The sequence below is a fragment of the Agrilus planipennis genome, unplaced genomic scaffold (assembly GCF_000699045.2).
Source record: "Agrilus planipennis isolate EAB-ADULT unplaced genomic scaffold, Apla_2.0 scaffold22, whole genome shotgun sequence".
Classification (NCBI taxonomy): Eukaryota; Metazoa; Arthropoda; class Insecta; order Coleoptera; family Buprestidae; genus Agrilus; species Agrilus planipennis.
Window position 1 is genome coordinate 83,869 of NW_020438874.1, and position 16,276 is coordinate 100,144.

Genomic DNA, 16,276 nt, shown 5'->3' on the forward strand with positions numbered 1-16,276 from the left:
TATTGATTTTGTTTAATAATATTAAGTATTTTCAAAAAATAAAAGATTTTATTGGTGAATTTATAAATGAACTGATTTTATTTATGGTTTAATGACTTCATAAATTTCAATAGAAGGTAGGTATTGTTGATCAAATACCAGAAGTAATTCGTCGAAGTGTGTACCTACAAATAGTGCAGCAATTTCCTGCAGTTTGTATATGCATGTGCAAATACGACATTCAGTTTGCAGTGAATCCCAGTGGATTTTTAATGAATGTCCCTGTTCGTCCTTCCGCAAATATTGGAATCCCTGGCGTTAAATATGCGACTACGCATCTTAAGCGTATACATTCGAAAATTTGCTTTCATAATTCATCTATAAATACACTATTTCGTGACGAAATGCAGCCGGCTTTTGGATGATCCCATTCAACAAGCTCCAATCCCAATGATTCAACAGGGCGTGGTGGACGTCCATTTGGATCTCACGGATTATAGCGAATCTTTTTAACGCTATTTATCGACGCGATCTCCTGACGAAGACGCGAAAAAAAAAAAACGAACGATTTCGAAATTAAACGTGCAAACATATCGATACCGTAACGGAACTTGATACTTGAAGATCGTGTTACAAGCGATCAATAGATATTTCATCCGGTGTAGATTATCCTGTCGACTGAGGTTTTTTATTGGGAACCGAAACCCGAAAGGGATCTCACCGAAATGGTGGTTGTTTCAAATCGTTGCAGCTTTGGACAAAAGCGCAGGTCAGTTTTTAATTTTTGTTCATTAACTGAGAGATTATTTTTCCGAAATAAGAAGATAGTTTTCAACGATACAAAATATTGCATAAAGTTTTGCAGCCAAAATGTTATAAGTATATATAAATAGGCAGAGGTGAATCACTTTTTAAGTGTTTACCCAGAATTTTGCCAAATGTTCATAGAAGTTTCAGCTGATCTTCGGTGTGCTTTCGTTTGGTTTTTTTGTTTTAAACTGTTCCCTTTAGATAAAAAACTAACCACAGTTAATAATTATATTCATATTTTCTTTGAAATGATGAATATTCCTGCGTTTTCACGTTCAAAAATTGAATAAAATTTAAAGCAGATAAATGGAAAATCTCATCTACTATAAACTGAACCTATGGATAAACTTCCTGAAGTTTCATGCATGGTCGTTTGCGGGTATAAATATTAAATCTTGGACGCTATCCAAAAGAATAAACAACAGCGTGTTTCGTAGTTTGATTGGCCCAATTTTTCAATTTATTTTTAAATCCATCGAGGCGAAAAAATTACAACAAAATGCCATAATCTTATCTATCATAAGAAGATGTCTTGAAATAGTATCGCATAAAGTACATATTCTTGATACTATTGATGGTAGTATTGTGAGCTATCAGAATTAAACATTAAATCGAAAAGAACATTCATGAACCCACAATTCACAATTAGCTGTAGTTTTTTACTTGTAGAGTTGACTGTTGACTGAGATTTTGGATAAAAATCGTACCGTTCATTGAGGAAATGTCGGTTATTGAACATTTTTGACAATTTCTTCTAATGTTGACCAAGTTATGATCCAGAAAAGCCTAAAACATCGATGACCAATAAATGTTTTTTTCAGTAATTGCCACTAGAATTTTATGAATAATTTTAGTAACCGTTTTATAGTAGAAGAAGGAAGTACTGGTGCTTTCTGTTTTTGTATCTTAGCATCAGAAACAAACAATTTTGCCGTTGTGCCTCATACAGCACACAAAGTCAAGGAAATGTCGGATTAGAATACTCAGTCGTGCTGAAAGCAATCGGCGACGATACAATAGAGATAGCTTCTGGTTTTATCGTTTCATCGACGTGTTGTCATCAGCAGAAATATTTCCTTTGCATTCTAATAATATTATTTCACACCCACTTATACATTTGTACGTCTACATCTACATCTGACGACTAATAATGTCAGATACGGCTCCGTTTTGTTATTTACATCGCATTGTGCGGTAAACAATAGAATAGAAGAATATGTTTTGTTGCATTCAACGGCATTAGTTATTACGATACCTAGGAAAAAAATGATATGAAACACCTGTTGCACTTACTGTATTTATGAGTTTTTATGTTAGGTATGTACGCATCTAGCAATGAAGATTGTTTAATATACTTGTTATAGGCAGTTATCGCCATCTAGTTGGTATTTGCTGCTACCAAGTACTGAAAGTACAATACTAATTTGTATTCCTCAGGGAAGAACGTCGTCTATTTCTGTTTCTTCTATTTGTTAATCTTTAACTGTGCATACAATCTATTTTCAAATGAAAATTTATTCTTCTCTGGCTCAGTTTTTTCTTTTTAGTTTATTTCAAATGTACCAGTTAACAGGACCTTGTCTCCTTCACTAAATCAGTATGCCAGTAATGAGTTCAAATTCGTAGTCGACAAATTTTTCTTAAGCTTAATTTAATTTTCGCCAAATTATCCTTAAAGCGCGACACAACCAAAATTTATGACTTCGTACTTCGTTTCTGACCTGCCAGGATCTTCTTGCGCAAATTCTTCGCGAAAAGGATAATCCGGGATTTATTTGAACGTACGTTTAGGTTGGTACCAAATGAGAATATATTCTCGAAAATGGTGTGGTGTCAAAGAATCCAACGAGACTGCAAACTTGTTTCGTCACAACGCAACGTTGAGACGTATGATAGGTAGACGTATCCTGTTCTTAATTTGGATCGTCGAAAAAAGCAAAGGAGAATATTTTTAATTTCGACCTAACCAAAATTTACTTCCACTAGATCTCTGCGGGTTTGCTTTTCTTCACGAAATTATTTTTCTATTTTCGATTATTGTTTTGTCATCGATCTTCAATCTTCTTCGGAAATCTTCTTTGTCTGTTGAAACTGATTCATTATTTTTTGGAGATTAAAAAAACTCTTTAAAATCACAGTATCCTTATGGATATTGAATGTGCTTTTTCGTTTTCTTTTTGTTGAGTAATCTAGTCCCAATTAAAAAATACAAATTACTTTTAAACCACAATTAAGAGCCTACTCTAACAAATTGCCCTGTTATTACACAGAATTAAAATAAGTTCCTGTAAGAGATAGTCTAATGTATGTAATTAGTGCGCCGTTCTAATTAAGAGATACAGATCTGGACAATTTTGTTGAAGGCACAAAGATAAATTACTACGTATTATTATTTTATATAGTATATTGTAGATGTACGTAGGAAGCGTCGTCGTTAACGTTGGTACTTACTTGGCATAATTGCTTCGTCAGTTTTCCCTATATGAAAAGGCCAAAGTGCATTGGCCATTGTTTTAAATAACACCAAAGGCTAGGTACTCGAAATAATCGATAGAGAGTGAAGATGAAGACGGAATCTTCATTTGTCACTGTCATTTGTAATTTCTTATAAATCAAATAAATAAAGGAGTAACACAACACAGAAGCAACAGTGGTTACTGCATGGAGATGTTTCTTTGTATAAATTATTGTATGTAAATTAGGGAAACTTTGTATGAAATTTAAACCCTTCTGCTCAAATATTCGTATAACAAATCGTAATGGACACACTGTTAGGTATTTCATTGAAACATTTGTTAACACTTCTTGTTTCCATTTTTGTATTAAAGGGAGAGGCATAAACAATTAATAAGCATTTATTTAAATATTTCAGTCGATGAATACGAAAAAAAGTAAATATGAGTGATACCCATTATTTCATCAAAATCTGAGGTTGGCCGCTCCTTTATGTAGATTATGAAATACATCTTCACAGATGGTTTGTTAAGCAAATAACAAGGCATTGCAGTCATCATTGTTATATTAATCGTATTGGTGATTTCAAATTTTTTTTTTTCAAAACACCTTATTAATTTACAACTACATAAAGTATTATCATACAAATTAAACTTTTAAGATGGTTTGTTAAGCAAATAACAAGGCATTGCAGTCATCATTGTTATATTAATCGTATTGGTGCGTTCAAATTTTTTTTTTTCAAGAATTGCACACAGCTGAGCATGAGATCGTTATAATCCAAAATTCTGAACAGTTATTCCTTTTAGAAACTTTAGAAAATAGGTACACAATAATTCAAATCTAGTTAATAATCAAATACTATATCGGCATACAATTCTCCTTTCATTTTCAAATTGTAGTAGTATGTGTATAAGATTAGTTTATAGTTTTAGGATTTGACAATATTGTAATTCCTCTCGTTAACGACCATGTAAGTTGAAACAAATTTGTGGAGGTTCTCAAACAAATTTAGTGAAACTTCTATTGCTTTTCATTAATTACATTAGGGTAGTTAAAGAAGTAATAGATGCCGATAAGTTTTAATTAGAGGTTTGAGCATCACTCAATATAAACGTTTGTCAATTTTAAAAATATAAAATATTGTACTTTTCTTTAAAATTTTATTAGGAAAGAAAAACTTTGTGCGACTAGTCGAATGCTACCGACAGACGTATCCTACATAATTCCGATTTCGCAAAATCTGTATTATATAATGAAATAGGAAGCAAGGGTATTTGATTATTTTTCTAATAATTTATTGATGTTGTTAGTAAAATCTCCAACAAGCAAACTATATTACAATACCATCCTTCTTTGTTCACAATATTTTTATTATGCCTCGAAAAACTCAATTTTAAACAAATGGTTTACACTGCGGAAATTTCTAAATCCATCTAATTTGTAGCTTTCCATTAAGGAATCATTTCACGTGTTTATGACGGCGTCAGAAACTGAAATCTGAGGATTCATGTATGATTGGAAATGACGAAGTATTAGAAAGAGTACGAGAACAGAAGGCGATATGGAAGTCAATAAACAATAGAAACAGGAGTTAAGAGGGGCAGAGATAGATTCATCATCATCATAAGGTTGTCAGTCCTAAGACTGGTTGGACACGTACCTCCACTGTTTCCTATCCTGAGCTAAACATCGCATTTCCCTAAAACTAGAACAGCCCACATCCTTAACTATTTGCGAAGAGTAATCTAATCTAGGTCTACCTCTACCCCTCCTAACTCCTGTTTCTGCCTCTAATATGTCTCTGACTAGACCTTCATNATGAACGGTAAAAAGGACGTAATATTCATGGCTTGCATAGTAATTATGTCCTAAATTATAGGCTACGGTATCTACTATTCATTGTTGTTATTACTGTAATTGTCGCAATTTAAAACCTCAAAACAATAGATAATGAAACTCAAACTGTACCAACAGAAACACTTTGTTTCGCATTAGAAATAGAAAGCGGGTTACATTTTCTAACTAGTTTAAAAATAATTCATTCATTAGTATTTTGTCCATGTAGTCTGAAATTCTCCAGACTGCAAAAAATCTTGTAATGTTTCAAAATGCTAAAAGTAAACAAATTAAAAATATTAAAACTATCGTAGATGTATTTGTGTGTGTGTGTGTATGTTTTCTACGTGTGTGTGTGTGTGTGTATGTTTTCTATGTGTGTGTGTGTGTGTTGTCTTCGTGCGTGCGTGCGTGTGTGCGTATATGTTATCTGAAGGGGGTTACAATATATATTTCCTGCTTGGAGAGCATTCTTAATCTCTGAATACTCTGAAACTGTTCCTCTAATCCCGTGGAAACCTTTTGCTGTTTTATATTGTTGATGTGTTCTAGTAATATAGTTTACTAATAGTTTTTTCAAGTTGTTTTTTTATTATCAAATTTGTTGAAACATTCTTGTGTTTTATTTAAAAATTAAAAACAGTATTACGTATTAATTAATAAAACATAAGATCGTCTCGTAATCATTGATAAATGTTCTTCATAGTGGCGAAATATTACGGATAATTTTTTCTTTTCAGTTCAATGTTGAAGCCGCAGCCGGTGGCGAAGTCGTCCATCGAGCTGTTAGCCCAGTCGCCGACGATGGACAACAATAGGCTGGAGAAACTGGTGAAGAACTTCGTGGTCGAAGATAAAGCTCGACTAGCGGCCCGTAACAAAAATATGGCCTCCAGCATACAATACGCGCTGCAGAAGTTTGAAAAGAATGCCACGGCGCATTCCGATCACGATAATTACGTTGGGGTACGAAAGGTGCCCCTTCGAACAAATAATTACACTCCTGTTTCCACGTCGGTTTCGACCTCCGTCACTACCACCATGAATAATAGCGCCACCGTACCTGTTGTACAGGTAAAAATGTTTGAACCATTTTTAATTATTAGATAGTAATGTGAAAGGATCCATCATAATTTTATTAAATCTGTTTTTTCTCTAAAGGAAACCTAAACATGTCAACTGTGTTTAGTAAACTTTTCAATAAGTAAGACTCCTAGCACATTTACTGTTAAAAAAAAAGGCGGAAATCATTTTAAAACTGAAAAATGGTGAAAAGTATTCATACATGTCTTTATATCTACATTTGCCTGTAACGACTTCCGGATATAACGACGAAATTACAGTGGTCCCTTTATCGTCGTTATACCCGAAATCCACTATACTTAAAGAGAAAAAGAAAGAGGGCATATAACAGTATTCGTAAAGGAGTTTTAGACAAGGATGTACATTGTCATCGATACTTTTTAAGATAAAATGCGATAATGATAATACAGGTGTTCTGACAAAAAAATAAGATCTTCGCTTGTCATCATCTCCTTACGAGAAACAAAAATACTTCAATTAGCTGGGTTAAAAGCAAACATCAAATATGGGTGTTAAGGGGAACGGTGCTGGTTCAAAATAGCACACAGAACTCCTTGTGCGGCCCAGTTAAAGTTATGTAATATAAATATAAATATAAAGGATACTGCGACGCGCTGGATTAAAGATCCTGACAGCTCATTTGGTTGACTTCTCAGCAGTCGACAAAGACGATTTTATTATTATATCAATACATTTTAATAATTAAGATAAAAACATAAATCCATAATATTTTGGCAGTTTTACAGCTGTGTAGCACCTATACATCAGTTTTTCTTTGCATGCATGTACGCACGTATATCTATGCGAACACGCCATTTATTATAATTACTATTATTATTACGTTTGCCAAGCTGCACCGGTTCCGTTAGCTTGAAAGCCTTTCACGCTTCCGGTTTTTAATTAGGTATCTTTGCATATACATATACATGGTTAAATTAATTTCGTAAAATGCAATCGATGCCCTTGTTCGTGATACGAATGACATAATACAACATTAGAAAACGAAACGAAGGTTTACAAAAATACATTTCGACACATCATCATACGTGACGCTGAAATATAGGAGAAAGAAATTGCAGGTCGTTGTACCAACTATAAAATAATAATTATTTCGAAATTGTTATTCATTGCAAAATGGAATACATACAGTGCGTTTGGCATCGCGTCTGTAAAAAGTTGAATTTGTATTTGAAATGGTCGTTAACTTTTACAGTGTTAAAATAGAACGAAACTGCTCATTAGAATCGATTGTTTCAATACTGGATTAATAAAGATTCATTGAAAAATAGAGTGAGAAACTTTGAATGAAACCATTAACTTTATTCGTTACTATTTGTATTGAAATGAATCGAATTCGTTAGCATTTGTTTGGTTCCACGTTGTTACTGTCAGGCCATTGGAATGACAAGCTTAATTTCTTAATTTGCTACATATCAGAGTTGGGCAGAGCTTGAGTCCAATTCAAACTCTTTAGGCTTAGTAAACGAACTACTTTTATGAAAGTGCTTTGTATAATTCGAAACTCAACGGGCTTGAAGTTCTGTTAATGTGCTTGAAACACCTTCAAAGTAGGTACTTAGGGATTTGAACCCATTTGCTTTCAAAGTAATTGTAATTCAAAGTCCTCGTATCTTAAAATGTATGTAAATGGGGCATCAAAGACTAATGCACTTTAACTAAGAGCTTTGGACTTAAGGCTTGTAGGTTTGTAAAGGAAGTTAAATGTTTTTTGATGTGTTAGATGTGTGAATATTTTGCCATAGGGTCAGAGATATACAATATTTTTAGTTTGATTGTTGCTTTAATTCATCTTTTGGAGCCGATTGTAAGAATTTGTTTACGATAAGGATACCGCATCTTGTAATTTGTAATAAATCGGTCAAAGACATTTGTTAAATTTTTATAGTTCGTGCATGGAATGTCTGTAGTATGATTACGAAATAATAACGTTTCCATTTTTATTAATCATTGATATTAAATTACTACCAGTATAAAAATTGAAGCTTGCATCACCAGTTCATGGGCAACATATCACGTTCTCCTGCTATTATTACCGAAACATGATACCTACCTACCATTTTAATAAAGTTCGTCCACGGAAACATCGAATACCAAAAGTTGGCTACGTGTTAAACTTCAATATGAAGCCTAATATTTCAGATAATAAAAGAACTCCAGCATTATATACTATGAAAAAAATATTCAAATTCGATAAAATTACAAGGATTTTAAAGAATCTAAAATATCTCTGCTGAAGAAAGTGTCCGATTCGTAGGGAAAATTACGATGACTAAAACACACCTGCAGGATTCACTTTAATATAGAGTTTTAATCACCAGAAAAAGAAACGTAAATAAGGTTGGGGAGGGGGGTGGTCCACCCCGAGTGGCGACCTTCAGGAGGCGGCAGATGCCGCACGTTATGAATNATTCAAATGAAAATTTAGACATTTTCTTGTATATGTAACTTTTAACGTACACATCTTTATTTTTATATATGTATTTGTTGACTGTAGCTTTTTGTGCATAATTAGACATTACAAAATAGAGCTTTTAAGCTCGTTAGAATTTTCCGGTTACGTTTTTGTTAAATCGGGTCCCCTTGCTTCATAAACCCCTTTGCGCTTTTACTGTCGAACGCATTCTTAATGTATTGCTTTGTCGGCACTTCCTTTGCCAATTAATTACTTATTCGGTATCAAGTAAGCGTAGGTAGCCCATATATTAACTCCATGTGATCTACAGCGAAAGCTTTTAAGCTTTTTCGTTTGGAAGTCGAAGTCAAGAAGAATTTTAATCAAGATGATGCATTTTTATTCAATATGTAAATTTTCCGACCTCATTTTGTTAATTACTTACCGGAAATATAATGCATTCACAATGTACATGCCTGCATATGACTTCTATTCTACTTTGATTGAGTTTTAGATTTATGACACAAACAAGGGACATGATGCATTATCTTCTGTTTGTTATGCTTATCCGAAAATTACAATAAATTTAAAGGATAAAAGCTAGCAACTTTTCTTCTATATCCTACAACGTATGTTATGTTCGTTGTAATGTTTGTCGTTTGCTGACGGTGTTAAAAATTTTAATGTTCGACAGCATACACGAGTAAAAGCAGAGGTGCATTGCGGTAAATTTCTCATAGAATTTTCCGTTGTTTTTATGAAACGAGGTAAATAGACTAATCAAAAATCAATACTGACGAGTTATAAACATGAAAGCAGTAGAAGACAATAAAGTCGGAATGCAGTTGCTATCAGCAAGGCGCGTATTGTACATAAATGGACGAAACAAGCAAGTTCATTTCGTTAATCTACTTGATTAAAAAGGTGTACGTACATACCTGCTTTTATCCACCATCGCATCGGTTCAATTTATCTTCGTTAAGCGTTTAACTATGTTGCAGATTGATTGTAAAACTTCCGCATCCAAAGTGCCCATTAACACGCATCAAGGCGCCTGCTAGCTTTTTATGAAAATTTCTTGATCGTCACGCTCACCTACTAGATATGTATGTAGGTATACTATTTACCATCACGGGCTTTTGTACCTATGTAGATGCCTACATACCGCAGGCATCTACATTACTATTACATGCACATTATCTTAGTCATCATACACCTTAACACTACATGTACCCTAGACAAAAATCTTCAGTCTCTCTCCAGTCTTTCATAATAATTATTTCGAAATTGTTATTCATTGCAAAATGGAATACATACAGTGCGTTTGGCGTCGCGTCTGTAAAAAGTTGAATTTGTATTTGAAATGGTCGTTAACTTTTACAGTGTTAAAATAGAACGAAACTGCTCATTAGAATCGATTGTTTCAATACTGGATTAATAAAGATTCATTGAAAAATAGAGTGAGAAACTTTGAATGAAACCATTAACTTNCATACACCTTAACACTACATGTACCCTAGACAAAAATTTTCAATCTCTCTCAGAGTCTTTCAGCGTCTCTGAGAGTGTCTCTCACAGTCTCTCAGTTATTGCCCAGGTGTTTTTATGGATCTCTCAAGAGACTCGAACGATAAAATTGTTAATTGAGAGATTCGAGTCTCTCTCAGAGACACTGAATGAATAAAACTGAAAATTTGAGAGACTCGAGTCTCTCGCAGAAACACTGGGATCTCTGAAATATGTTGAACTTAAAAAATTTTAACCACGTCTATCGAGAGACACCACTTATTGAGAGATTCGAGTCTCTCGTTCAGACTGGATACGAAATGAGGATCTCTCTATGAGCGACTAATGTGTCTCGTTCAGAGACGCTAAACAGTTTTTTTGACAGGCTCTCGACAGTCTCTCTCAGCGACACCAGAGAGACTCAATGAGGGACGGAGACTCGAGTCTCGCTTTCAGAGACTCTGAGAGACTGAACATTTTTATCTCGGATATACATATGTATGAACCTATCAATACTTATGGCATTATTGTGGTAAACCATCGATTTTCTAAAATAATACGTAACCTGCGTAGGAGGATTAAGAAGCGTAAAAACGTGCAATTATTTTCAATTCCTATTTATAAACTGTTACAAAGGAGAAAACGTTTTTAAAAAATGAAAAGTGAATCTAGAAAGTCTTAGTAAATGTATTTCTCTTTGATTAGATCGATAGCTCTGCAAAAATAACCATTTTGCTTACGTTGTAGCAGCAATGGTTTTTGAATGCCCTTGAATTTTTAAACAAAACAAACCAATCGGCGATGCGCGTAATAACTGGGTTGAGCAAAGACAGATCATTAATCCATTTAGTCCTTAAAATTACATTACTCACGCCCTGCAATGGAATAGTATTCCGTTCCAGAATGAATTCCGTCGTTTCTTTGAAGGACCATAAGATTGAATTAGAAAATTGATGATAGTTTATTTGTTTGTATACTTCTACTTAACAAATAATCGTTCGTTATAATCAGTATGTATTGATTCATTCATTATCCATTGAAAGTTCGAAGACCTGCGATCGCTACAAACTTTTCCGTCTGATTATCTATTCAAACTTAAGCGCTAGTCTGCGTGGCCAATTAAACAGATATTTCAAACTTTCAGTTCAAGTTCAGAGCTCTATCAAGTGTAGGCTGATAAAATATTCTCTTCTTTGCAGCAGTTGAAATTGTGTCACCTGCTTATCTGAACGTAATCAATTCCAACATTTTACGTTGTCAAAAAATCGAGTGATCGCCGTAGTCCCGTACTATGTGTACAAAAAATAAATATATATGTATGCCTATAATTTGTGTAAGAATTGACGTTATATTCGTAATGGGTATGTCTTTCCTTTGTCCTTGACGACCACAAAAATGCCGCACACACAGATGGTTAGATAACCCCATTCCTTGTCGACGTACGACCAATTTTTTATTTCGTGTGGGCCGATCAAGCTGGCGCGACCAAAACAAAAAAGGACGACCGTAAAAATTGGCGGATGATAAATTGGTTTCCTACGTCGGTCGAGACGCTGAGTTGGTAACAATTGAAATGCAAGATACACAACAAACGTTATTCGTATAATCAATGATGACTATCGAGTACTTTGATCAATCAGGCAATGTAATTAACAACTTTGATCGGCAAGATACAATCTAAAGGACAAAATTGTCCTAAAAATATGCCAACAACATAATAGAAATATATCTATTATTTACAATTTAATCCATAAAATTCACTTTTATAGATTAGTTGGTTACTAATGTCTGGATACCGCATACAAATGCTTTTAGTTGCAAAATCTATCGGAAGTTAGCGTTGGACGATAACTGTTTTCAGTTAGAGTATTCCTAGACATAGATCCTTATAAAATATGAACCTTAATATTAATATTTACAGGTGGCATTTTGCAATTATCTATTTCCCACTTGAATAACAGGAATTTTTCTTTTTTTAATTTTGAAATTTTATAACTCGACAACAAATAGTTATCGATATATCGATATATTCGATAATTATCTATAGTTATCAATAAATCGATACATTTATACGTATTCATTGTAATATTATTACTATAGATATATTGATAACTATTGATAATTATGGAATATATCGATATGCCGATTACTATCGATAGATGATAGTCAAGAAAAAGTTGCTTTCTCTGTGTGCAAAACGCAAAATGCAGAAAGATCAGATAAAAGTTGCACAAAGATTGGTTCCTCGAAGATATAGAAAGATTGAGTACACTAAAGGAATAAATAAGTCGCGAATACAGAAATCGTGGATATGAAATGATAAATAGTATGGAATCATTAGGGGATACGTTCTAGGTTCCAAAATAAAACCAATTTGTATCAGAATAAAATCAATTTATTGAGAAATTAGCAATCAAAATTAATCGTTATAATCAGCTTTAGACAAGGGTTTAAAAAAATTTTGTGATTTTTTCTTGTTTTGAATTTTGAATTAGTCCACTCTGTTACATCTCTTATAAAAGTCGCCTCGGCACGTACCAACAGTACGTACTCAAAAGATGCCGATACATTAAGGGGATTCAGTAGTACACGCGCCGTAGAGTAAAAACATGCTTATCGGTTCTAGATATCATGAGTTTAATGTTTGGAACAGAGGTTTGAAATTGTGTAGTAAGATAGATAAAGCTTTGTTCAAAAGCCTGTCGAAGGCCATTTTTAATTTTTTTAATTTCCATTGAAAATACGTGTCCTACAAGAAGTATCAACTTCAACCACTTGTAAAAGCTTTTAATGACCATACTACTGAAAACCAAAAACGTACGGAGTTAGTGTGAACTTTTGTTCGTTACCACACAAAAAATCACATATTTATCTCGCAGCGTTAAATCACAATGTTTAGAATAGATTCTTTTCTGTTTACCGATTGTATTCGCGAATAATGAAATTTTTAGCCGCGAATACAGGAACTGTGTTCCATCTTTTTCACCCGCGAATAATGAAAACGCGAATAAGGAAACTGAATGAGAAACTTTTACTGTAATGGTAATAACATTGATTCGAGTTTCTCGCAGTCTGAGCTTTTTCTGTTCCTGACGTCCCTAAACTTTCGCTGCTTCTGGGCCTAATACGTAGCCTATTGGGAAGTTCCACACTGACAGAAATTCGAAAAAGGTAAAAATAGGGATCAGTGAGCAAGTAATAGACAGACAAACAGAAGAACTAATTGTTGATGTTGGTGACAGTGATAGAGATGCCCATGATGAGAATGAATGTGAAAACTAACTATAAAACAAAAGCAATAGGTTTATTTTTTCTTTTTGGTAAGTTATGTTTCTGCATTATTTTCTAGTACGCTACTGTCGTATCTGTATTAATACTATACTTTACGCCTACTGAAAGCCTATTTGTGTATCGGTTCCAAGTGACTTACCCAAATAGGTTAAAAATGGGCAAGTACCTGCGCTACCGCTCGCCAGCTTCCTTCGTCCGAGCTGTACATTATTGAAAAAGTACGTACATTAATAATAAACTTGAGCGCATGTCCACAAGTGTGAGCAATTTTGTTTAAGTAAAGGATATAAGGTCGTTATTTTGTTTTTTCGTTTTTCTTCTATAACTGTTTTTCTATTGATTTTTGCGGAAAAAGTTTAATAAGAATGTTGTTAAGAATCACTTTTTCTATAAGGGTAAGTGGACCCGATTTATCAAAGTAATAAATTCTCTGCAATAAATGAACTTTTATCGAGAAAAAACGATTTCATTCGTATTCACTTTTAAGATGGAAATTCGGCAATAAATGCATTGCAGTTTTAGGAATAAAAGCCTTTTTCATACTTACTAATACTGCCAAAGTATTATTCTAATCAAATAAACCTGTAGCTAATATTAATTTGTTAATAAAAAATGTTTACAAGTTTCATAATGCTACCAAATGTTAATTATTGATCCGCCATGATCTATGTTCACGAAGAATATGCAGGAAGTGTAGTTCTATCATATTCAATCGTTAAAGTTAAATTTTTTTATTATTTGACGTTATTTTTGACTATAGAGACTATTACAAGAATCTTACCTAAAAATCGAGTTTACAAACAAGTAAGCAAAATCAACGTTAAATAGTGAGAAAGTATATTTTTTAGGATTGAATATGATAGAAGTACACTTCATATTCTCCGTGAGCACAAATTATAGCAATTCAATAATTAGCATTTGATAGCATTACGAAATTAATAAAAGTTTATTAACAAATTAATTGTTGCTTACCTATTTATTCGACCGGGATAAAAATTTAATAGGATTAATAATCTTAAAAGTGGACACGAAAGAAATCACTTTTTCTCAATAACTCTTTATTGAATTAAATTTATCAATTTGAAAAGTCGGACCCCTTACAAGTATCGAAAAAGTGATTCTAAGCAACGTTCGCATCAATTAAATCATTAAAAAAAAAGTTATCGAAAAAAAAAACGGATAAACCATGAAAAAAACAATCTTAGCCCAATGAACTTATAAACAGATAGTTTGCAATTTACAATGAAAAGATTACACCTGCATAGAGTTTGCTATTGTTATTAATGTTAAAAAATGCTTTTTTTTAACACTAACCAACTTTCAAATGTGTTATAAGAAAAATGTCGTTATTTTATGAATTCCCTAGTTCAAATGTTTATTTGTCGATTGTCAAATCATAGATTGTCAAAATATAAAAAAATGAAACCTGGAAACAAAGGTCACCTTTCTCTTAACCTTTCGATTTCATACCTGTTGGGCTGTCAGCACCTCTGCTGTATAATTTCAAATTAAGTTTACAATATGGCAGCTACTTTGCCTATTGCATTTGTATAAAGTAGCTAATTGCTGTATTTTAAGAAGAATTTTAGAGGCTTTCAAAGTCGTTAAGTTGAACTCAAAAGAGCTCAGGTTTTAACCACGTCGATTTTTGAGGTTAGTTTTCAGGTTAGGTTAGATTATATAGGTAGCAACTTCATAACTAATAAATAGTAACTAAATTAATAACTTACATAATGAAATCGTAGTAGTTAGTAACCCCAACTATCGACGAGGTTCTGAACTAGTAAAATCCTGTTTCAAAATCAATTGTAAGTAATTTATTGGTTTTATAAACTGTTAATGACTAGCGAAAAGACTCTTAATGACATCTTTTAATAGTTCAAAGTAAATGTGACATATCGTATGTCTTAGAGTTTCGTTTCAAACTTTTTGTAAACGAATCTCACCTGTTTCTTATTGACTTTCATAATGTCCTCTATTCTCTTACTCTTTCTAATACCTCATGATTTCTAATAACGTTTACTATTTTCACATTAAACTTTACGATTGAATTAGTTTCATGTAATACCTTTGTAAGCACCCAAACAGTCTATTCCGTGCAACAATGAAAAATAGTTCGTGCGTCTTTTGTTTTTGCTATCGGAATGTAACATTCTGAAAGTGTTTTTCATCACTATTAATAACATTAATATAGTTACGGTCGATGGACTCTTTTTCTCCTTAACTATGGACCTAATTTAGTTTTTTTCGGATGAGAAATTACGCACGAACAAGTGCTAAAAAGCCGAACAATAATAATACATACTAATCGTTTACGTCTCCTCGGTCACGAATTAAAGTGAATAAAGTGACAAAGAGTGACGACTTTCTAATTTTCTTCTTCTATTCATTTGCTTATCACTTCTTATTTACGGATCTTCTTAATATTCCAAAGATACACAAAATATTTCAGTTGACCTAATAAGATCATCATTCATGAAGTAAAAGTAACAACGAGGTGTATCTCGTATACAAAAAATAAAAAAAGGTAATGTTGAGAATACACAAAATAGAATAGAACAGATGAATTTCTATTTTTTATACCGAAATTTACTTATATTTCCCCAGAGATTCTTAGAAAGAAGAAATGGAAGTTCAAACAAAATAAAATTCATTTGGTTCGGAAAAGGAAGATGGTTTCTTCTATCTTTATTCACAAGAATTTAATGAAGTTTTCAAAGTACCTACAAGTAACCTTGCAACAACAAGAATTTATTTGACACAAAAAAAAATATATTCGTATTTGTTCATCCGACCGGGTGCCCCACAGCACTGTGATTTTTAATAATTAACTGATCATCTTGTGTATTTTTACAAAATAATTTGAGAGATTTTTTCGAGCTTAATGGTAAATTCATTGAA

General features: G+C 33.0%; 1 protein-coding gene across 1 annotated transcript in view; it reads left to right on the forward strand.

The window, feature by feature from the left end:
- The window catches only part of LOC108732902 (serine/threonine-protein phosphatase 2A regulatory subunit B'' subunit beta), a 77,957-nt gene that overhangs the window by 32,446 nt on the left and 29,235 nt on the right, over positions 1-16,276 (forward strand). The window contains exon 3 of the mRNA XM_025979904.1: positions 5,823-6,156. Coding sequence (XP_025835689.1) covers positions 5,823-6,156 — 334 coding nt within the window. The remainder of the gene's footprint in view (positions 1-5,822; positions 6,157-16,276) is intronic.